The 25301-nt window shown below is 44.7% G+C and overlaps 1 protein-coding gene across 1 annotated transcript; it reads left to right on the top strand.

Annotated features, from left to right (window-relative positions):
• Nucleotides 1–1521: 1521 nt before the first annotated feature.
• On the top strand, nt 1522–25039 carry FAM174C (family with sequence similarity 174 member C). Its single transcript, XM_040323705.1, has 5 exons — nt 1522–1689; nt 2277–2386; nt 22436–22704; nt 24384–24503; nt 24596–25039. Exons 2-5 carry the CDS (start codon nt 2381–2383, stop codon nt 24597–24599), a joined length of 399 nt encoding a protein of 132 aa, XP_040179639.1. The 5' UTR covers nt 1522–1689; nt 2277–2380; the 3' UTR covers nt 24600–25039.
• Nucleotides 25040–25301: the final 262 nt, after the last annotated feature.

Here is a 25301-nt window from a genome sequence, read left to right as displayed (position 1 = left end):
CCACAACTTGTGGCAGGTGATTTGGCAAGTGGACAATCCACAACTTGTGGCAGGTGACGTGGCAAGTGGACAATCCACAACTTATGGCAGGTGATGTGGTCAGATGATGTGGCAAGTGGACAACCCACAACTTGTGGCAGGTGATGTGGCAAGTGGACAATCCACAACTTGTGGCAGGTGATGTGGCCAGTTGAAGTGGCAGGTGACGTGACCAGTGGACAATCCACAAGTTGTGGCAGGTGACGTGGCCAATCCACAAGTTGTGGCAGGTGACGTGGCCAGTGGACAATTCACAAGTTGTGGCAGGTGAAGTGGCAAGTTGACGATTCACAAGTTGTGGCAAGTGGACAATCCGCAGCTTGTGGCAGGTGATGTGGCAAGTGACACACTAAATACAAGTACACTGCTGCTATCTCAGCTGCTACTCACTCTGGTCTCACAAAATGGCTGAAATGGTTAAATACTGTTTTTTTTAGCTTAGGAAGGGTCTTATGATGTTTCTTAACTAAACGCAAACGCGGTAAAACACTGCGAAAATCACAGCAAAAACGGGCGTTTCTAAATGCCGGTTTTAGTCTTTAAAAATGTGTGTTCAGCAGAGTTTGCATGCCTTCCTGTGTGCATGGGCCCTAAGGCCTCATGTACATTGCTGCTGGTAAACAGACGTTTAGGAGCAGTTGGGCATTTTTTTCAACTCCTCCTGAACTCTCCTCTATGTTATCTTATCAGTACATGTACACGGGTTCGTTTGTAGTCGTTTCTAGGCAGTTGTGCTTAGAGGCTTTTTCTTCAACCAACAAAATGCGTTCAGAAGCTATGTTTAGAGGCAGTTGAAGCGACTAAATGCGGCAACTGGCATTTAGCAGCGCTTTGCTTACAGACGTTTGAAAAATCAGTGCGCAAATAGTGTGCGACATAAAAAAAAAAAAATTGCAACACCCACCATTTTATTCTCTAGTGTAGTGCTTTATAATATATAATGTTTTGAGTTACGAGTAATTTTCCAGCAAAGAAAAAAATCTAATTTACATTGACCTGGGCTGGAAGTAGTTAGTGGCATTCCAAAATGCTGCGATTTGTAGTGCCAAAACGTGCAAAGCGCAATGCAGGAAAATGTCCCAGAGCGTCTATTGGCATGTATGTCGCACATAGGACAGCCTATTTAAAATGAATGCCTTCAAACACTGTGCAAAAAAAAAAAAGCACCGACATACATGAGGCCTTGTAAAGTTTGCCTGTTCACAACTACAAAGGATAAGCAAAGTAGCAAACAGCTCTTCATGCTGTACGGGGGCAATGCCCCTTGCACTTGAACGTAGTTGGCAGCCATCTTGACCAGTAGGATACTCAGGGATGGAATGACCCACCTCAAGCGGAAAATGACGTTCCCATACGCGGGTACGTACCTCACACTGAAGCGACGAATCACGTTGTCACGTGACACACACATAACGTTTATGAAACACCGCCTCCGTCCCTTATTCGACGACGAACGGTCACGTGCACGAGGAAACCGCCTCTATAGCTTACCATTCTTCCAATAGGAACAACAGCTGGACGATGACGTGTGCTGAGACGGAAGTCGAGGGAGGAAGTGCATTTGTCTGGTACTAAGTGGCCGGTTACCAAATATAAATCGCCGGTGGTGTTCCGTAAAACAACCTGGAGGCTGGCTAATGCCATTTTTTGGTATGAGGGGAAGGGGGGAGTCAGTTGTACCGGATTTTGTAGGAGCCTGACATGTGTAACCCCCCCAGCTTCTCTGTCTGTTCACATTCATCCTATTAATTCAATGCTTCGCGGTACAGACTGCTAGGCTCGCTCAACTGCTGTAACTTGCACTAGAAGGCAATAGAAACAGGGTGGGGGAGATGAATGGTGTAAAGCTCCAGCAGTGGCTGTGTGTACAGTCAGAGTGAGCAATGCTTCCACCTCAGTTCCTTTATTTCAACACCTTATGCAGCAGAATATATATATATATATATATATATATATATATATATATATTCTCCGGGCCCATGTGGAGGTGTCAAACTGATGGCCCTCCAGCTTTTGCGGAACTACAAGTCCGATCATGCCTCTGCCTGAGGGTGTCATGCTTGTAACTATCAGCCTTGCAATGCCTCATGGGCACCAGTTTGACACCTTTTTATAGAGAGGCTCCAGCTTCCACTTTTTTTTATTTTTGGGGGGGGGGAGGGTTTGATTGAACATGCTAAATAGTTTCTCTTGCAGATGGTTGCATTAACCTTTTTCTATTTGTATCTGTCTTTCAGTGACTTGAATATCGCAGAAACCCAAATCTACAAGGGCTACCTTTTACCTGTTTGTTTTTCCCTAACCTGCTGCTGCCTTAAGGTAGAGCTATCTGCAGTGCGATATGGAGGTTTGTATAAGTGAAAATTGAAGACCGCCTCTGACCTCTTACAGCCCTCACATCCAAGGATTGGCTATATCTTGCTGCCTTAACCTCTGCATCATTTCAAGAAATTGCCCCTTCATAATGACAACACAAAACAACTTCTTCTATCCTTGGTTATTTTCTGACTTGACGGCTTCAACAACTCCCTCCTCACTGAATTACCTTTACACAGGCTATCCCCCCCTTCAGTCTGTTACAAAGGCTGCTGCTAGACTAATACACCTCACTAACTGATCTGTAAGTGTGGCTCCTCTCTGACAATCCCTTCATTGGCTTCCCCTACCCCATCGTAGAACATTCAAAATACTAACTACAGCATACAAGGCCATCCACAACATTGCCCCCAGCTACATCTGCAGATATCACCCAAATTATCCTCTGCTTCCTATCTCCCTTGTTACATTTTCCAGAGCATCTTCCATCCTCTGGCACTTCCTGCCCCTACCCTGTCCGATGAGCAGGGCCCTCCTATTCCTTCTGTATTGTAAGTTTACTGTCCCCCCTCTTCATTGTAAAGCACTGCGTAAACTGTTGGCGCAATATAAATTCTGTATTATAATAATGTAGTGTAAATGTGACTGTACAATCAAGATTGTATAATCTTTTAGATCTACCGCTAGCCCTCGTTCGCACTGAACACTGGTTTGAAGTCGCATGATTTCAGAGGCAATTTGGAGGACATCTGTGCGAGTTGCAGAGATGTGTATTGAAGTCGCCAAAAGTACTGCAGGAATTGCTTTTGTAAATCGGTGCCGCTAAGTCTGCATCGCACCGATTGGGACAGTGCCATTGCTGGCAATAGGCTGCAATTTCACACGTCAAATCGCATTCCAAGTCGCATCAACGTGAACTTGGGCTCGGTGTCCATTTTAAACATACCATTGAAAGTTTTATTATATCTGTTAAAAACATTTTGTTTTTATATTGCGTTCAAAACCGATGTGAACGGGGGCAAACTCATGTAGTGCAATGGCATGTCTGATTTTATACTAAAAGTGGTTATAAAGGCTATTTTTCTAAAATAATAAACATGGTTTTCCCCCCTCACCTTCCAGGACAGCTACAAGAGATGATTGGCTCAGCCCTCCACAGGAAACGCGAAACTGATACAATTTTTAAAACGCCCCTCACTTTTTCCTCTGACCCTCAGTTGTTTAGTGTTTCCAAACCCTCCATGAGCACAACAGTTTTTTTTGTTTTTCCTAGGTCTGGTAACTGTGGTTGGCGGACCCCCCTTCCCTGGCATCATCCAGTACTGGTCTGCCAGAAGGGTTCCCTATTTTGGAGGTACTTGCTTACCTAGTGTAAGTGGTGGCAACTTCCTCCAGGTTTTTTCCCCAGCTCTGCCTGGTGGAAGCCTTGTCCTCCTCGGCTTCACCGAGGTGTACCAAAATGGTGCCAGAGGACTTCCGTAAGTCACGTGACGCACTTTCCAGCACTGTGTTTAGGAACACGACGTTGTACACTGAGGACATGCTGCCTGGGACAGCAGCCTTTTTTTCTGGCCGATCTCCACTCACTGCATGGAGCTTAAGGACGGCAGCCTCCAGTTCCCATACTGCCTCTAAGGTAAGCCCTTGTCTGTGATTACACAGCAGGGGACCTTTTTTTGTATGGGCCTTTATTTCTTATGGTTCTTGTTTCGGGTTTCTTTTAGAAAAAAAAAAGTAGAAACTGTAGAGCCAGGCTGTCTGATGGATATAAAAAACTTGTTTGTGAGGATTGTATTTCATCTAGGGCTAGTTCAGAGACTACCTCTTTGAAGAGTTAATGTCTTTTATGAAGAAGATTGTAGCCTCAGTCCAGTCTTTTAATGACAGGGCAGCAGGTCTGGGGCCTTCTTCATTTTGTCCCAGAATTCAAGTGCCTTCTGCCTCAGTTAGACCCCTTCCTTGGTCTGAGACCAGTATATGCCTCTGATCTGGAAGAAGGGCAGAACCCGAGCTCTTTAAATCCATATATACCTCGTAACAGATTGAGATGCCACAGAAAATCCAATCTGTGCAGGATAAAATGTATAGGGGTCTTTAGGGGCAGAAATCAAGAACTTTCCCGTTACACCAGTCACTTAAGGATATGATTCTTTTAGAATGGAAGGAACCTAAAAGGAGGTTGTTCCAGTCTAAAGGGCACAAAAAAAAATTTAATTTTCAATCTGAAATTAAGGAGACTTTCTTTAAATTAGGGTTGTCCCGATACCAATATAGAATACTCCCCCGGCCGTGACGCCGCATCCCGCCGCCGTTCGCTGCATCCCCGCTGCCGCCGACTGTGTAATACGCCGGGAACATTACAGCTTAGAATAGCTGTAATGATTCGCACCGCGCATAGACACTCCCCCTCGCTCGGGTGAACTGTCCAATCCTGAGCGAGGGGGAGTGTCTATACGCAGCGCGGCGCCAATCATTACAGCGATTCAAAGTTGTAATGTTCCCGGCGTATTACACAGTCGGCGGCAGCGGGGATGCAGGTAAGCGGGACATGGGGGGTGACAATGGCTGGATGGGGGGAGACAATGGCTGGATGGGGGGAGACAATGGCTGGATGGGGGGAGACAATGGCTGGATGGGGGGAGACAATGGCTGGATGGGGGGATACATTGCTGCATGGGGGGAGACAATGGCTGGATGGGGGGATACATGGCTGCATCTGTGGGGGGACATCGCTGCATTTGGGGACACATTTTAAAAAAAAGTATCGGTATTCGGTATCGGCGACTACTTGAAAAAAAGTATCGGTACTTGTACTCAGTCCTAAAAAAGTGGTATCGGGACAACCCTACTTTAAATGTCCTAAGCTAAGACGCAAAAATAAAGAAAAAACTGCGCTAGTTCAGAAACGAAATGTCTAGCTGCTACATACAAACAAACAAACAAAGCCAGCAAGAATAGTAAACAAAAAATGTAGCGCTAAAAACCAAAAACTCCAGAGTATGTAATACCATGTGAGGTGACAAGGTTCGTATGAAAGTGCATATACATAAACCACTGACATATAAATGTAAATAGCTCAAACAGTGCTTGATGCAAAAGAAAAAGTCTATATTACAAAGTAGAAAAAATCAATTGAGTGATGGGTGCAGGGAAAACAGATGAGCTGCTATCCGTTGATTGGGATACAACAGGTGCACAAGTTGTCTGTAGCACTCTATGAGGATCACAATCACATCAAGGTAGGTAGTGGATGAAATACGCTTACCGGATGGGTTGGACTCTACTACTGTACAGCAAAGAGTCAGCCAGACATAGTGGTCTTTGGAAACCGGGACCACTCAAACCGGAATGGGACCATAAGCGAGACTGGAACTCCAAATTGACATGGACGGCAGGAACCAGCAGAGCTTGAATGGTGTGTTTGATCAATACCACGAGCTTTGAATAATCCTTAGACCATCAGTCAGGAGATGCAAGGCAGGATGTTGCTAAAGCTCTCAGGAAACCATGGAGTGGATGATATAAAAATGGAAAAAGAACTCCAATAGTGCAGGTCAATTAAAACCAATGAGGTTTATTTGTAAAAAGTCATGGGTAAATATGACAAGGATAAAAAGTGATCACGTACAGAGAATGGCAATGTGGGGTGCTCAATAGCAATACCCGACGCGTTTCGGCTAAGTAAGCCTTCAACAGGGGCATAAGGATGCACCCCCACATTGCTCGCTTAAATACACAGAATGGTTATAAGACCCTCCCCCAACAGGGCGGTGCCCTAAAACAGGATGTGATGTAATAGATGTGCATTGTGACAGACATAATATAAAAGGAAATGATTCTTTAAACAAGTATATATCACATACTAACATCACCTCAATCACATAGAAATGCAACAAATACCACCATATTATACATATCATATCAATGAGAGGCAATCATCTGCAACATTCTATGATAAAAAATATAAATATAAATATCACAGCTGTTGCTGTGTCACCGGATGAGGAAACTCTCATAATTCTATGAGCGGGGACACTGCGCCATCATGTTGTTTTTACAAACGTTACTTTGACAAGTATTCCCACTGAGCATCTACTGACTGCTTCCTTGTAAGGGCGCTCGTCCTTGGGGCTAGACAACCCCACTGTGCTCATAGATTAAACACGATCGCCCCAAATTGTCACCGATCGGTACAGCGCTGATACCAGCAGTCCGCGCGTGCACCAATCAGGTGCATTGGGGGCGTGGCATAGAGCCAAGGCGGCCAGTCAGCGAGCATCTATAGCTAACCTCCACACCCATCATGTGTGCAGCGATGCTCACACCAATGGGATGTGGAGGGGCGTAGCTTATGATCGCACCATCCAACCAGCGGTCGGACGTTCCCTAAACCAATCGGGAGGGGGGCACGAGTCACATGGACACGGCTTCCAATAGGCTAGCGCCGTGAACCTGACAGCGCATCGGAGCCCCGCCCCCCGAACCGAGGGGGTACTCGGAGCTACAAGGCATGATAGCCCGAGACATGGCAGTGCCCCTGGTCGATGGAACGGCCCCAAGCATGAATGACAAAGTCACCATATTAGATTCAATATGGTGACTTTGTCATTTATGCTGACTCTTTATTATAAGTCCCTCTTTCAGTACAGTTCTGCATTGTGGGTGGTCCCCGCTGTCCCAGTCTGGGCGGGCCAATTGGGGCCATCCTCACAATGCATACAGTCCCCTTTATCTATGTTTAAAGGTGCCGAGGAGTCTCCTACATGCCTTGCGAGTTATTATAACATCTAGGTGAATTGCCCGTGTACTGCAGTGCTCGTGTAGTTGGAGCACTCGATATTTGTGACCACGCTTGGGGCCGTTCCATCGACCAGGGGCACTGCCATGTCTCGGGCTATCATGCCTTGTAGCTCCGAGTACCCCCTCGGTTCGGGGGGCGGGGCTCCGATGCGCGATGCGCTGTCAGGTTCACGGCGCTAGCCTATTGGAAGCCGTGTCCATGTGACTCGTGCCCCCCTCCCGATTGGTTTAGGGAACGTCCGACCGCTGGTTGGATGGTGCGATCATAAGCTACGCCCCTCCACATCCCATTGGTGTGAGCATCGCTGCACACATGATGGGTGTGGAGGTTAGCTATAGATGCTCGCTGACTGGCCGCCTTGGCTCTATGCCACGCCCCCAATGCACCTGATTGGTGCACGCGCGGACTGCTGGTATCAGCGCTGTACCGATCGGTGACAATTTGGGGCGATCGTGTTTAATCTATGAGCACAGTGGGGTTGTCTAGCCCCAAGGACGAGCGCCCTTACAAGGAAGCAGTCAGTAGATGCTCAGTGGGAATACTTGTCAAAGTAACGTTTGTAAAAACAACATGATGGCGCAGTGTCCCCGCTCATAGAATTATGAGAGTTTCCTCATCCGGTGACACAGCAACAGCTGTGATATTTATATTTATATTTTTTATCATAGAATGTTGCAGATGATTGCCTCTCATTGATATGATATGTATAATATGGTGGTATTTGTTGCATTTCTATGTGATTGAGGTGATGTTAGTATGTGATATATACTTGTTTAAAGAATCATTTCCTTTTATATTATGTCTGTCACAATGCACATCTATTACATCACATCCTGTTTTAGGGCACCGCCCTGTTGGGGGGAGGGTCTTATAACCATTCTGTGTATTTAAGCGAGCAATGTGGGGGTGCATCCTTATGCCCCTGTTGAAGGCTTACTTAGCCGAAACGCGTCGGGTATTGCTATTGAGCACCCCACATTGCCATTCTCTGTACGTGATCACTTTTTATCCTTGTCATATTTACCCATGACTTTTTACAAATAAACCTCATTGGTTTTAATTGACCTGCACTATTGGAGTTCTTTTTCCATTTTTATATCATCCACTCCATGGTTTCCTGAGAGCTTTAGCAACATCCTGCCTTGCATCTCCTGACTGATGGTCTAAGGATTATTCAAAGCTCGTGGTATTGATCAAACACACCATTCAAGCTCTGCTGGTTCCTGCCGTCCATGTCAATTTGGAGTTCCAGTCTCGCTTATGGTCCCATTCCGGTTTGAGTGGTCCCGGTTTCCAAAGACCACTATGTCTGGCTGACTCTTTGCTGTACAGTAGTAGAGTCCAACCCATCCGGTAAGCGTATTTCATCCACTACCTACCTTGATGTGATTGTGATCCTCATAGAGTGCTACAGACAACTTGTGTACCTGTTGTATCCCAATCAACGGATAGCAGCTCATCTGTTTTCCCTGCACCCATCACTCAATTGATTTTTTCTACTTTGTAATATAGACTTTTTCTTTTGCATCAAGCACTGTTTGAGCTATTTACATTTATATGTCAGTGGTTTATGTATATGCACTTTCATACGAACCTTGTCACCTCACATGGTATTACATACTCTGGAGTTTTTGGTTTTTAGCGCTACATTTTTTGTTTACTAAGCTAAAACGCTTTGAAAAAAATTGCTGCGCAAATACCATGCGAGATAAAGTTGCAATGACCGCCATTGTATTCTATAGGGTCTCTGCTAAAAAAAAAAAAAACGGATATAATGTTTTGGGGTTCTATGTAATTTTCTAGCAAATATGATTTTTTACATGTAGGAGAGTCCGAATTGGCCTGGGTGCTCCAGAACGCCTGATGGTGCTCCCTGCATGTTGGGCCTCTGTATGTGGCCACGCTGCGTAAAAGTCTCACACGTGGTATCGCCATACTCAGGAGTAATAGCAGAATGTGTTTTGGGGTGTTATTTGTGGTATGCATATGCTGTGTGTGTGTGTGTGTGTGTGTGTGTGAGAAATAACCTGCTAATATGACAATTTTGTGAGGAGAGAGGGAAAAAAAAGAGGGAAAAATCGTTATATATTTTTTTTTTTTTGCAAAGAATTGTGGGGGAAAAATGACAACTTCATAAAATCAGCATGCCTCTTTCTAAATACCTTGCAATGTCTTCTTTCCAAAAAGGGATCATTTGGAGGGTATTTGTACTTTTCTGGCACGTTAGGGTCTCAATAAGGCTGCATTCACACTATAACGCGGCGTATTTTGCCGCGATTTGTAAACTTCTTTTTTTTTTTTTTTTTTTCACAAAACCTTTTACATTGATGTCTATGCCGAAAGCCGCCTGAAAAAAAGGGTCCGGGACTTGTTTTCAGGCGTGAGATGTGAACCATCTCATAGACATCAATGTAAATTCGCCCCTCCAGCGGCACGAGCGTGGCGCTTCAGGCGTATATACGCCTAGGTGTGAATGGGCTCTTAATGATAGGCCTTCAGTACTTCAGGTGCGACCAATTTTCAGATATTAGCACCATAGCTTGTGGACTCTATAACTTTCACAAAGGCCAAATAATATACACCAATTTGTACTTATTTCTACCAAAGACATGTAGCCGTATAAATTTTGGCCAAAATTTATGAAGAATTACTAATTTGCAAAATTTTATAACCGAAACGAAGAAAACATTTTAATTTTTTTTTTTTTTTTTTTTTTTTTAAAAATGTCGGTCTTGTTTTCATTTGTAGCGCAAAAAACCCAGAGGTGATAAAGTACCTCCAAAAGAAAGCTCTATTTGTGTGTGGGGGGGGGAACGAAAATTTCATATGGGTACAGTGTTGCATTACTAACTGTCATTCAAAATGTGAGAGCACAGAAAGCTGAAAAATTGGTCTGGTTATTAAGGGGGTTTAAGTGCCCAGGGGTTGTAAAGGTACATATATATTTTTTTTTATTAAGGAGCTGTGTTAGTAGGTGTCCTGACTCTCCTGTAGTCCAAGGGAGTTGGCAAGCATGACACTTCACACCAGGGAAGAAAGCCTTGCATTACTGTGTGGAGTTGGACAGAACAACAGGAAGTGAGCATTCTGGATGGTCATCAATTTAAGCATCCAGAACAAATCTATTCTTTACTATATTCTCTACTAGGGTTGTCCTGATACCACTTTTTTTAGGACTGAGTACAAGTACCGATACTTTTTTTTCAAGTAGTCGCCGATGCCGAATACCGATACTTTTTTTAAATGTGTCCCCAAATGCAGCCATGTCTCCCCCCCCCCCCCCCCCCCCCACAGATGCAGCCATGTCTCCCCCCCCCCACAGATGCAGCCATGTCTCCCCCCCCCCCCCCACAGATGCAGCCATGTCTCCCCCCCACAGATGCAGCCATGTCTCCCCCCCACAGATGCAGCCATGTCTCCCCCCCACAGATGCAGCCATGTCTCCCCCCCACAGATGCAGCCATGTCTTCCCCCCCCACAGATGCAGCCATGTCTTCCCCCCCCACAGATGCAGCCATGTCTCCCCCCCCCCCAGATGCAGCCATGTCTTCCCCCCCCCCCCCCCCACAGATGCAGCCATGTCTCCCCCCCCCCCCCCCCACAGATGCAGCCATGTCTCCCCCCCCCCCCCCACAGATGCAGCCATGTCTTCCCCCCCCCCCCCCACAGATGCAGCCATTGTCTCCCCCCCCCCCCCCCATCGATGCAGCCATGTCTTCCCCCCCCCCCCACAGATGCAGCCATTGTCCCCCCCCCCTCCAGCCATTGTCTCCCCCCCCCCATCCAGCCATTGTCTCCCCCCCCCCCCCCATCCAGCCATTGTCTCCCCCCATGCAGCCATGTCCCGCTTACCTGCATCCCCGCTGCCGCCGACTGTGTAATTCTGGATGGTCATCAATTTAAGCATCCAGAACAAATCTATTCTTTACTATATTCTCTACTAGGGTTGTCCCGATACCACTTTTTTTAGGACTGAGTACAAGTACCGATACTTTTTTTTCAAGTAGTCTCCGATACCGAATACCGATACTTTTTTAAAATGTGTCCCCAAATGCAGCCTTGTCCCCCCACAGATGCAGCCATGTCTTCCCCCCCCCCCCCCACAGATGCAGCCATGTCTCCCCCCCCCCCCCCACAGATGCAGCCATGTCTCCCCCCCCCCCCCACAGATGCAGCCATGTCTCCCCCCCCCCCCACAGATGCAGCCATGTCTCCCCCCCCCCCCACAGATGCAGCCATGTCTCCCCCCCCCCCCACAGATGCAGCCATGTCTCCCCCCCCCCCCACAGATGCAGCCATGTCTCTCCCCCCCCCCCCCCCCCACAGATGCAGCCATGTCTCCCCCCCCCCCCACAGATGCAGCCATGTCTTCCTCCCTCCCCCCCACAGATGCAGCAATCTCTCCCCCCCCCCCCCCCATCCAGCCATTGTCTCCCCCCATCCAGCCATTGTCTCCCCCCCCCCCCCCATCCAGCCATTGTCTCCCCCCATGCAGCCATGTATCCCCCCCCATCCAGCCATTGTCTCCCCCCCCATGTATCCCCCCCATCCAGCCATTGTCTCCCCCCCCCCCCCATGCAGCCATTGTCCCATTTCCCCCCCCCCCCCCCCATCCAGCCATTGCCCCCCCCCCCCCCATCCAGCCATTGTCTCCCCCCATGCAGCCATGTATCCCCCATCCAGCCATTGTCTTCCCCCCCATGTATCCCCCCATCCAGCCATTGTACTCCCGCAAATACTCGGAATCGGTACCGATACTAGTATCGGGACAACCCTATTCTCTACAGACGTTTCCGGATGGAAAACATTTATTCTGTAAGGAATCTATTGTGGCCAGAGGTCATCATCGTTGCCCTGGATCTTCAAGACGCTTATCTTCATGTTCCAATCTGCCATAGCCGCCAAAGATTTGCAAATCTCATGGACAACGGGCCGAGTCATTGGCAGTTCATTGCCCTTCCTTTCGGTCTCTCGGGAGGACACAGAATGTTTACAAAAATCATGGCTGAAGTCATGGTCTTTTTTTCGATCGTCCCATATCTGGACGATTTTCTGATCTTTCCCTGAGTCAGAGTCCCTTATTCGGGATCTGCAGTTGGTCTTGCGGACCGTTCAGAATATGGGGTAGAAGGTCAACCAACAGAAGTCTGGTGCCCTCCCAAAGCATACTTTTTCTGGGTTATCTAATAGACTCGGGAAGAAAAATCTTCTGAGGAGAAAATTTTAAAACTTTTTCTCTCCATGCAGCCTTTCAAATTGCTCCCACAGACCTCTTCGGCGGATCATGCAGTTGGGATTATTGACTGCAGCCATCCCAGGGGTGCCCTGGGCCCAATTATATTCCAGACCCCTTCAGGCGTTCTCTTACGCCATTGGGATCGCAGGAAGGATTCTCTAGGTCAGCTAGTTCAGCTGCCAAGAGAGGATTTACTCAATCCCTCCTGGGTGGGAACAGCAGGAACACCTGCAGGGAGGGAACTGGGAGCAACATGCTCCAGTAAAGGTTACTACAGACGCCAGTCTGTGGGGCTGGGGTGCGCACTCTCAGGCCCATGGAGCTTTGTTGCCAGAGGAGGCAAGCTGCTCCTCAAATTTCAGGGAACTGCTAGCTGTAGGGAAAGCTCTCTTGACTCTGCAAGAGAGGGTCTGTTTAACTACTTGCCGACGCAGTTATACGGCGGCAGGTCGGCTACGCGAGATCACATAGCTATATGTCGTTTCAGCCAATAGGGGCGCGCTCGCCCCTGGTACCGACGCATGTGCCTGGCGGGCGCGATCACCGTCGGGCACCCGCGATCACTCATTGCAGAGCGAGAACTGGGAGGTGTGTGTGTGTGTGTGTGTGTGTGTGTGTGTGTGTGTGTGTGTGTGTGTGCATACAGCTCCCGGTCCTGTCAGGGGAAGAAATGACGGATCGTCTGTTCATACAATGTATGAACAGCGATCAGTCCTTTCCCCTAGCCAGTCAACCAACCCCCCCCCCTTCAGTTAGAACACACACAGGGAACATACTTAACCCCCTTCCTTGCCCCCTAGTGTTAACCTCTTCCCTGCCAGTGGCATTTTTATAGTAATCAATGCATTTTTATAGCCCTGATCGCTATAGAAATGCCAATGGTCCCAAAAATGTGTCAAAAGTGTCTGCCATAAGGTCGCAGTACCAATAAAAATCGCTGATCGCCACCATTACTAGTTAAAAAAAAAAAAAAAAAAAAAAAATTAATAAAAATGCAATAAAACTATCCCCTATTTTGTAAACGCTATAACTTTTGCGCAAACCAATCAAACGCTTATTGCGTTTTTTTTATTTAATTTTTTTAAACGAAAAAAAAAAATGTAGAAGAATAAGTATCGGCTTTAACTGAGGGAAAAAAATGTTTTGTGTGTGTCGCTCGCTCTATTTTTGTTTATAGCGCAAAAAATAAAAACAGCAGAGGTGATCAAATACCACCAAAAGAAAGCTCTATTTGTGGGGGGAAAAAGGACGCCAATTTTGTTTGGGAGCTACGTCGCACGGCCGCGCAATTGTCAGTTAAAGCGACGCAGTGCCGAATCGCAAAAAGGGGCCCGGTCATTGACCAGCAATATGGTCCAGGGCTGAAGTGGTTAAGAGACCTATTGGTTTTCTCAGACAATGCCACTACGGTGGCGTACCTGAACAAGCAAGGGGGCACTTGTTTGGCGTCACTTCTAACGCTGTCACAGCAGATTCTGTCCTAGACGGAAATCAATTTTGCCTTAATCAGAGCAGTCCGCATCAGGGGTTGAGAGAATACGCTGGTGGGCTATCTGAGCAGAGGGATCGTCGGTTCCAGACATTGGGAGCTACATCAAGGCACGTTCCGGGAGATTGTGCTAATATGGGGTGTTCCTGCAGTGGATCTTTTCTGCCTCCAGTCTCAAGAGAAAGCTGCCGGCATTTTTCTCTCTGGAGAGAGTCGGGGTCCTTGGGGACGGATGCTCTCTCCTTCCCGTGGGATTTCGCTCTGGTCTACGCCTTCCCTCCTTTTCCCCTCTTACCTCCTGGTAGTTCGGGAAATTATTCAGGATCGGGCAGAAGTGGTTCTGATTGACCATTTGTGGCCCTGGAGGAGTTGGGTTTTCCTCTCTGAAGACCCTCTGTGGATCTTCCCTGACCCCTACCAGATCGGAAGGATCTTCTCCACCAGGGACCAGTGTTGTATCCAAAGCCCCCAGACCTTCCATTTGGAGGCTGAGCGGCGGATCTTGCAGTTGAGAGGGGGTTTTTAGAGAAAGTTATTTATACTTTCCTGGACAGCCGCAAGTTGGTCACAAGGAGAATCTATGGGAAAGTTTGAAAAACGTTTATTTCCTGGCAAAGGAAATTCGGTTAGATTCTTTTTGGATTTTTTGCACAAAGGAGTAGAGAAAGGTCCATCTGTCAGCACCCTTAGGGTTCAGGCTGCGGCCCTGTCTCTGTTTTCAGACAAGAAGCTAGCGGAAGATCCTTTAGTCAGGAGGTTCCTTTCAGCCAGATATAGACATGCTCCCAGGATCGTCAAACATGTGCCTCCTTGGGATCTGTCGGTGTTCAATGCTCTAACAAGGCTTCATTTTGAGCCTTTGCATGAAGCTTCCCTGAAATGTTATTGCCTTTAAAGATTTCCTTCCTTTTGGCTATTACGTCAGGAAGAAGGATTTCTGATCTACAGTCTTTCCTGTAGAGTCCCCTTCCTGAGGATTCTAGAGGACAGGGTAGTGATTAGGCCTGATCCTTTCTATTTGCCCAAAGTATCTTCTAACTTTCATAGGTCCCAGGAAGTAGTCCTGCCTAGTTTCTGTACCTCCTGTCAAGAATGCGGAGTAAAGATTTTGCTTTTTAGACGTAAAAAGATGTCTTCTGCTTTACCTAGAGAAATCCAGTGGGTTTAGGAGTTCCTCCCAGCTGTTAGGATTTAGTGGCCCTAAGAAGGGTTCCAAGGCATCTAAAAGCTCTATTGCTAGATGGATTAGGGAAGTTATTTGTGAAGCTTGCAAAGCCTCAGGTCGTATCCCTCCTTCTAGAATTGGGGCTCATTCTACGAGATCCATGGCTACGTCATGGGCAGAAAGAGCGGGTGCATGATGGTAAGAAATTTTTAAAGCTGCCGTCTGGTCCTGCTCTCATGCATTTGTCAAACATTGAGTTCAAATGCTTTCCAGCCAGGACCTCTCCTTTGGTAGGAAAGTGCTTCAGGCTGTTGTCCCTCCCTAAGGTATAGTATCTTGATTATCCTCTCAAGTAACTGTCCTGGGAGGGGGGTGGGGAACCCCTATTTAGTCGTAATGGTATTTCCAGGACAGCATCTATATTCCTGCCCTATTCTACTTTCACCTGGTGGTGGTGTTTTGTTTTATGTTTCTATGGTTTTTTTTTTTTCCTCTCTGCCGAGTGCACTTTAGAAGATCAAGCCAACCTCCAAACAACTGAGGGTCAGAGGAAAGGGAAGGGCCTTTTAAATTGTATCTGATTTGTGTTTCTTGTAGAGGGTGGAGCCATTCATCTCTCAAGCAGCTGTGCTGGAAGGTTCCTGGAAATACTGTTACCGGTAAGACTTAACGGGGGTTTTACTTGCCTGCTTTGTACAATGGCTGCTATGGGCCACTTGTGCAGGCCCGCATCCAAGCCAGGCTGTGTGCATCCATAACTGCACAGCATGGCTTGCCCCCTGCTCCCTCATCACAGGATTTGATCGACATCAGCAGGAACCAATAGCTCCTGCTGTTGCCTTAGTGTTCTGTAGGAGAGCACCACTGTTGGGTCGAGAAAAGACTTTAGGGAAGTGGGGGCACGATGCAACTACTGGGACTTTAAGAAAAAAACCTTGATGTTCCCCTTTAGTCAGATAACAAAGTTCTGTTAGATTATTTCAGACTGCCCCCTTTTGCAGGTATAGCTATGTAAAACATTATAAATGGGTGTCTTTTATGGTTCAAAATCCAGCAATACACTCTCTCCCTGCTCTGCACACGCCCTAAAAAGTGTCAAAAAATAAGATCATCTTTGTCTACTTTCCAATAAAAGGCAAGAAGCTATATTCCTGTGTATTCTATCCAAGGCTGCTGGGGAGAGAGGTTTGGATTTCATTTCCAGTGGATCAGAGATCCGACCAAGCGCTTTGTCACCTCCTCAAGTTGGGTCGCTGGGTTTCCGCTTCGTAGATCTAGATGAGAAGACTATACACAAGAGCCATCTGGTTTATAGGTTGCAGTTTCCCTAGATTTTCCCATGCAGTACAGGTATACTGAACCAGTTGCACAACATCTGAATAGCTACTGTTACCTCCTTATTGGTCTGCAGTGTATCTATGGAAGATTTCAGGTAATGAAAATGATTGCCAAATAAACAAGCCCATAGCAGTAACGTAAAAAAGGCTCTAGTCCATAGACGGTGTACAGGTGTGAAATATGAAATGGTGGTCTGGAGTCTCTCCCTTGGTGGACGTTCTTGGAGTGACCCTTCAATACATCTAACAGGCTGGTTTAACCTGTTTTGAGGTGAGAGGCTGGAATTATTTTTCACGAGTCTGCACAAACTACACTGGAATTTCGTGCGGTGGATGGCAGCACTTATTTAATTTATTATCTACACTTTTTTTGGAAGAATTTGGATTTGCACCTTATTACAAGTCTTTTCTGCACCTTTCTTTTGGAACTTTCCACTATTTTTGGAGGTTGACTTGAAACACTTTAATTAACTTGAAAAATTTTTTATTCAACATTTTTTGCTTATATTATAATATTTTTATACATATCTTATATATTTTTTATTCTGAAGATTATTTATTCACAAACATTGATGTTCATTTTTTATCACTCAGAATTTACACTGTGTTCTTTCTGGTCCTTCTTACGGATCTATCACTGTTAAGTTATCACTGTTTTATGACACTATTGGATTGATATTAATGTGTTGACTATCAATTATTATTTTTAGTCTATTTTCTTTGGATTATTAATTTTCACTATCTCCACCTCATTCATCTCAATGTAGATGCTTTTGAAGGTATTGGAAACAAGGAGTGAAACATTATTTGGATTTTATCATACTATCCATACGTTGCTGTGCGTTGTTTGGCATTTTAGTTATTTTAGTCAATTTTTGGCAAGCGCCTCTATTTACCCCCCCTTTTACATATGTTCTTTGGTGCGTGAGCACTATTTTAGTAGTGGCTGCTGCTTTTAGATTTTAGTTGATATTTTAAACAAATTATTTACAGTTAGGCTGGTTTTGCGCATTGGTTCCCCCCATACATATATTCTGCAGTCCTATCATGGTTGCATTCTGGAGATCCTTGGTGTGCTTCTTGACCTGGAATGAGTTTCCAGGCGATTGGTCTCTACAGCACCTATTTAAATTTACAGGCAATTTCAGGAACGTGTTGGGAATATTGTATGTTCCAAAAAAAGGGTAATATTTGGGAGATTTTGTACAATGTTGGCCTTTTTTCTTTTTAACGGAAAGTAGAGGAAATGTGTTTTTATCATATTTTTTTTTTTTATTATTTATATATTTGTATAGCAAAAAAACCCCACCGGTTATTAAATGTCACCAAAAGAAAGCTCTATTTGGGTACCGTGCTGCATGGCAGAGTAATTGTCCATCAAACAATCACAAATATAAACCCATATATTTGTGTCTGTCTCTGTCAAAACTACACCACCTCTGAGTGCCACAAACTGAAACCGCTATTTAATACAAAAGAAACTCGTTCATCCATGTCTCCGTGCTTTATTTTATTGTGAAATCCTTTGAAAAACACTCCTTGGTATTTTCGGTCGTGGCTATCTTAAGTAAGAGCAGATATGATTTATATAGCATTTACTTCCAAAAATCCATAGGCGCTTGGCTCAGCCATGCAGGTAGGCGGGTGTGTTTAGCCAAGAAAACGCCTCCTCACTTTCTAGTTTCCATGCCTAGGCCATAATGAGCCTTCAGAAAGGAACTGTAGAAATGTGTTTAAAATTTTTTATATATATATATTCTCTTTTTTTTTTTAATGCTATAAGGATTCAAAATGGTAATTTTTGCTTGAGAGTGTGAAGTTCTGCTTTAACTGTTGATCTTGACAGTTTCTGCTCTTTCCATGCCCATTTTATCAAGATAACCACTACCTCCCAGTTCTACAGGATGATGGTCATGCAATTCAATGCCTGCTGCTGGTTAACTTGCAGCTGAGATATTGATATGCTGTAAATGCAACTCCATTTTGGTGGACAGCTTGGGGGGGGGGGGGGGGGAAACAACTGATCTACTGACAGGACGAACGGGTAACAAAATTGAGTTGCAAGGGGAAAATTCACTAAAACTGATGTGTTTGTTAAAGGTAGTATTGGGAGTGTCCTTTTGCCTATATTTACTTTGAACACTGATAGATTTGTATTAAGGGTGATCCTTAACCACTTTACAACCGCTAAATGTCAAGACGTCCTCGGCTTTGTGCGGTGATATCTGAATGATGCCCCTGCAGCTACAGGCATCATTCAGATATCACCGTCTTCAGCCGGCGATTCTGTGCACAATAAGAATGATCAAAGCGGCAGTTCCGCCGCTTGATCGTTCTTATAGGCAGCCCCCCCCTCCTGCCGGCGCTTCTCCGAGCTCTCCCGTGCCATCGGGGGCCCGGAGAGCGAATCGGCCGGCGCTGCCTGGAAAGCATAGAGATGACTGGTGACCAGATGGTCACCAGTCATCTCTATGACGGTCGGAGGCCTGGCGCGACGTTATGACGTCACGCCTGGTTCCCGGAAGTAAAAGCCACAATCGCGGCTGTTGGCATGTGATCAGTGGATTTTTTTTTTTTTTTTTACCGATTTTCATGCTTGTAAGCCTGGAGGAGAGATGCAGGGTCTTATTGACCCCACATCTCTCCATAAAGAGGACCTGTCACAGTGATTCCTATTACAAGGTATGTTTACATTCCTTGTAATGGGAATAAAAGTGATCAAAAAAATGAAATTTTTTTTTTTTTTTCTTTAAAACGCCCCTGTCCCCGGTAGGTCGCGTGCAGAAGTGAACACGCATGTAAATGCCGTTCAAACCCTACATGTGAGGTATCGTCGCGTGCGTTAGAGCGTGTGCAACAATCTAGCACTAGACCTCCTCTGTAACTCAAATAGTAACCTGTTAAAAATAATTTAATCGTCGCCTATGGAGATTTTTAAGTACCGAAGTTTGGCGCCATTCCATGAGTGTGCGCAATTTTAAAGCGTGACATACTGGGTATCTATTTACTCAACATAACATCATCTTTCACATTATACAAAAAAATTGGGCTAACTTTACTGTTTATTTTTTAATTCAAAGGCGTTTGAAAAATGATTGCGCAAATACAGTGCGAGGAGAACAAAAAGTTGCAATGACCGCCATTTTATTCCCTGGGGTGTCTGCTACAAAAAAATATGTTTGGGGGTTCTGATTAGTTAAAAATTGTGATTTTTACATGAAGGAGAGAAGTGCCAAAATAGGCCCGGTTGTCAAGTGGTTAAAGGGGTTGTAAAGGAATTTTTTTTTTTTTTTTTTTTCCCCTAAATGGCTTCCTTTACCTTAGTGCAGTCCTCCTTCAATTTTGCTTTTAAATGTCCTTATTTCTTCTGAGAAATCCTCACTTCCTGTTCTTCTGTCTGTAATTCCACACAGTAATGCAAGGCTTTCTCCCTGGTGTGGAGAAAGCCTCTTGAGGGAGGAGTGGGCGGGCAGGAGTGTCAGGACACCCACTAACACACAGCTTCTTTTCTCTATCTGCAAAGTAGAGAGCGTCCTGACTTGCCTGCTCGCTTTCTCCGCACCAGGGAGAAAGCCTCCCATCACTGTGTGTAGCTACAGACAGAAGAACAGGAAGTGAGGATTTCTCTGAAGAAATAAGGACATTTAAAAGCAAAATCTAAGGATGAGGTAAGTAAAGGAGGACTACACTAAGGTAAAGGAAGCTATTTAGGGATTTTTTTTTCCTTTGCAACCCCTTTAAGAATAAAGGCTAAGTTCACCTTTGCTAGAAAATGGCCTATGCGGTTAAGGGACATCGGTAGGTATTAAATGTTCTTTAATTTTGCTGTTCTACCTGTAGGCCATTTGAACCTGACCTCCAGTTGGCAACACCCATGTCCTGCCTTGTTGCTTGCTTGATGGTTTTAAATCCTGTAATGTGTGTCCGAACAGATATAACATCCTAGCAACAAGGCAGGATATGGAGATTACTAACAAAGTTTTTCAGGGAGGCTTCATGGAAGGCTCCACTTATGACCATTTTACAAAGCTTTACCGTTTATTATCTGCTGGCGCCCCTTAACTGCAAAGGCTATTTTCTGGGAAAGGTGAACTTGGTTGTTAACATCTTGCCTAAGGCCCCTTGCACACTGGGGCGTTTTTCATGCGGTACAGCACTAAAAAAATCATGCCCTGCAGTGTTCAATGTGAAAGCCCGAAGGCTTTCACATTGAAGCAGTGCGCTAGCAGGAGCGCACCAAAAGTCCTGCTAGCCGCATCTTTACCGCGGTATAGGAGCGGTGTGTTCACCGCTCCTATACCGCGCCTTCCCATTGAAATCAATTGCCATTGAAAAGGGTATTAACCCTTTTTCGGCCGCTAGCGGGGGTTAAAACCTCACCGCTAGCACCCGAATATTGCGGTAAATACGACGGTATAGCCGCGCTACAAATAGCGCGGCTATACCGTCACCGCGGCTGCACACCTCAGTGTGAAAGCAGCCTAAGAGGAGAACACCACAAGATGCCTGCTACTACCTCTTTTAGCTGACAAAAAAAATCTATGATGAAGTGCTTTACTGTGTGAAATGCATTCAGGCTCACCACTTTGTCTGCTGCACGTCTGTGGTTCATACAACAATCATTGCAATAAAGAAGTTGGCTTTACTAGAGTGTGGTCATCTAAATACATTTTGTACATGTACCAAATCAAAGAATTTTTTTTTTTTTTTTGTCCAAGACCTCAATTACATGGGTGCTGTGGTCCATACAACTTGAACTGGATGTGTGTGTGTGTGTGGTGTGTGTTGTTGTTTTTTTTTTATGCAGGTGAGACCACTAGGTTCTGGGTGCAGGCAGCCTATGGGGACAAAACGGCTGTACATGCACAACCTGCTCTAACTTGACAGATGTGCAGTGGCGGGTAAGCAGCTCTGAACGCCAACTGTGTGATCGTCTGTACAACTGCTGTGCCCCCATAGTTGCATAGACTGCCTGCATGTAGCTCCAGCCACATAAACAAACTGCTGATTCTTGTTGTATTGGCCCCAGTGCCCATATGAAGGGGGCCTGACTTGCCCAGATTTGATGGCTAAGATCCTCAAACTGCCATTCACCTGTCTATTTAGCGTGACTTTACTGGCTACTGAGGTAGTTGGCAAGGCTTGGACATGAAGCCAGAAGAATTCAGGCTTCAGTAACAAAGTGAAACCAAATCGGAGGGTGACCGCAGAAGCCTTTTTGGCAATAGATTCAACAGCAGGCATCTTGTGGTATCTGCTCTTGGGCAACACTTTACACTTAAATTCTGAAATGCAACACAAGTTTATTTAAAGAAGAACTTCACTAAGCACAATTTTCACATGCACTAACCCTGATTCAATATCTGATGGCCAATGACCTTATGTGAAAAAACGGTTATGGTGATACCTTTCCTCAAGGCACTCTACACTGCTAGGATGCAAAAAATGTTCAGCATAGTATGGTTGATGTTGGGGACAAGCCCAAATCTATCATATAACCCACTGACTTGTGTTGCTTAGCATTGTGAAAGCACTCTTGTGTTTTAAATGCACCACCCAACAATGGTTATATTTGACCTACTTTTCCTACATTGCAAGCATATCTCAATAGGCCTTGGTCTCTCTAATGCAAATTTAGACTATCTCTGCCTCAAAACAGTCATGTCATCTACAAGTGGATAAAAATCTATAGTCTTGCTCTTGACATGTGCTTCAAAAGCAGGAAAACAATGCCTGTATGTACTGCATATTGCAATGAATGTGCATAACTTGGAAGTATTTGATATATTGGACCAGTCCTCAACTTATATTTCAGGTCTAGGTAAATGTCAATGAGAACAAATGCTAACTGGCTCTTGGTATCCCTTGGGTGCTCTAGTTGTCGGATCTCTACATCTGCGTTCCATGCCCACCATTCTACTATGCCTGCCAATCAGTTCATCAATTTTAACCTCTTCTTAAAAAGCCAATTTGAGTAGAATGACACAAACAGATTCTACAGATCTGTCTGCTTTGCTAATGTATAGTAATAGCCATTCTTTTGTTTCTACAGACGTGGATTTGTGCATGTTGTTTGAGCTTCATCCTACTTGTGGCTGACCGTTTGAGTGCTCAAGAGGTAGCCAACCATGGGAATGCTCAAGAGGTTAACACTACACATGTTACAGTCACAACAGGAAGACCTCTCACTACCAACTCTTCTACTACAAGCCATGTGCAGCTTTCATTTTTTAACAATTATAAAATGTTGCAGAGAGCATTCTATGTACTAATTGGAATCAGCGTCTTGGCTGTACTGTACTTTGTCATACGGACCTGTAGGTGAGAACCATTCCTTATGTGATCTAGGTCTTGCTGATCTATATGTTGACGTGGTGGTTGGTGGTTACCTTTTCTTATGATGCTCCAAGGTTTGCTGAAACTAACACAAGACAGAAATTGTGGCAAGTGTTTGAATGCTACCCAATGTTAAAATAATTTGCCATTTGTTTAAAAAATATATATTTGTGCATGTTGAGCCAGTATACCTATTCTACTGTGAAAATTAAAGTAAAAAAAAAAAACTTTTAGAATAAGGGAGGGGTTATAACCCCTGCCTTTTTTTGCCATATGTGGCCAACTGTGCATCCAAAGCCACTGGTGTTTGGTACAGATGCATCCTAAATTTTATAAAGCTGGTTACACCAACTAGCAACCAGGTTTGGTAGTCAGTCAGTGAGGAGAAAAGCCCTTGAAATTATAGTCCAAATATCTAAAACTATTGTCAATTTATAATGGTGCACTAGTTGCCTAAACAGCCAGTCACTGGGCCCTGTAATTTCACGTACCTTTAATCCAGTAGAAAAGATTCTTGGTTCATGTGCTGTGCTGTTTGCTTTCATTCAGGATTTTCTATAGTGCCAACAGTTTGCGCAGCACTTTAAAATGTGAGGGCAGATCGTATAGTTGTAATACAATTCAATACAGGAGGAATCGGAGGGCCTTGCTCATCTAGTTTACCACCTAAAAGGGGGAGGGTCAAGTGATAGAAAAGGTAAAAACGATGGGAGCTGTGCTGTTGGAGAAAATAAAAGTACAGTTGTTAGGTGGAGGCAGCATAGGCTTCTCTGAACAGAAAGAGTTTCCAGGGATCGCCTAAAAGTTACCTTGTAATAATGAGCTCACATGTGGCTGTAGTGTCATGGCTGATTGATTCCTTTTCTTTATGTATTGCTGAGGCTAGCCTGTCCTGCACCAAGAAGACCGAACCATGTCCTGTTCGAGGCACAGAGTTCAGTGTATGCCTAGCACTCCCCTCTGTGTTGCATCACAAATGTAGAAGTGCTAATCTGATTAAATGCTTCATCTCCTGGCTGCATGTGTTCTCCCTGTGAGCATGTGCATGCTTGTCTGTGTCAGGTTTAATTACTGTGTAGCTGTCACCTGCATGAGCACTAGACTGAGATCTCCAGGGATTATGGGATACATGGTTTCTTCAAAGGAAGTGTCAGATCTCAGACTACAGACTGGGGTCATGCATTACTCAATGCATTGCTATGTCTCATGTTTTAACACAAACAAATTGCTCACACAGGAATGTGAAGATTTACTCTACTATAGGCTGTGCATGCAGGGCTACAATGACACTGTGAAACTGCATGAGCAATGCAAATCTTATGCAGGTGAAAAACACAAGGTTTAGTTAGGAATGTTTTAAAGCCCAAGTGCAACCAAATAAGTCAGATGTGCTGATGCCTCCTTGTCCATGCCCCCCACCCCCTCCACCATAATCTACCAGTGCTGTAGTACAGCATTCATGGGAGGAGCTGGGCAGAAAAAGCAGATATAGTTGTGCACTCTTGATGAGGGCTTGTGATGGCCCCTTGCTTCTATAAATGGATGGCAAAGGCATCGGCACACGTGACACATCCTACTGACTGTAAGTTTTTGTCTTTTTCTGATTTCTGTTATTTTGACTTCACTTGGGCTTTGGCATGCCTTAACACAATTTCTTTCTACAGTATGAAAAAGAAACCACAAAGGAAGAAATATGGACTTCTTTCTGACTATGATGAAAACATGGAGCTGGGATCTATGGAAAGTGATGAAGAGAAAATCTTTGAATCCCGAAACATAAGAAGGTAAGCACTAGCAGTTTTCAAGGAAGTTCACTTTGCAGGTGTTTTTTTTTTTTTTTTTTTATTTACTTTTTTTTTTTTTGTCTCATTGACAGGTGATTGGTGAAATCTTTGCCTCCATGGTCTACTAACAATTACCCAGCCTTCTGTCCTTGTGATGGCACAGGCTGATTCCTGCAAGGTCTGTGTTTTGAGGGGACATGAGTATATGTGAACTGCATTGTTCTAATTCAAGTGCCACCTCTTGGGAGGATAAAGGCTAATTTAAAAAAACAAATCAATAAAGGGCACTTCTGGTTCTCTGACGTTTGCACAAAACGCATTCAATTTACACAATATGGAATTTTTTGCTGGGGTGTTTTTTTTTTTTTTTTTTTTTACCTTGACCTTGCATCATTTTGCCAAGGAGATATGGCAGAAGCTATTAAAATGCATCTCATTGTAGTAGCCTGTGCAGGATATTTTGTAACAAACTTTATTTTTTCAATGCAAACTTTTTTTTATATAGTATGTGAATAAAACGGTTGGTTCTCAAGTTTCCAGTCTTGTAAGGTGATTGTGTGAAGACAAAGTTACCTGCTTATTGGATTTATAATGAAATTACATCTATCAACAAATGTGTCACATCTGGATTCATTATTTTTTCACTTAAACTCTGTCGTTACTAAATGTAATGATTGGGACATGACTCTCAATGATTTTATCTTGTCAATGACAGAAAAGGTTGTGGTAAAATGTTCATACAGTGAAGGAAAAAGGTATTTGTTCCCCTGATGATTTTGTATGTTTGCCCACTGACAA

This window comes from Rana temporaria, chromosome 1 (genome assembly GCF_905171775.1).
Source record: "Rana temporaria chromosome 1, aRanTem1.1, whole genome shotgun sequence".
Lineage (NCBI taxonomy): Eukaryota > Metazoa > Chordata > Amphibia > Anura > Ranidae > Rana > Rana temporaria.
Note: the sequence above shows the minus strand (reverse complement) of the source record. Positions and strands in the feature narration are given on the sequence as shown.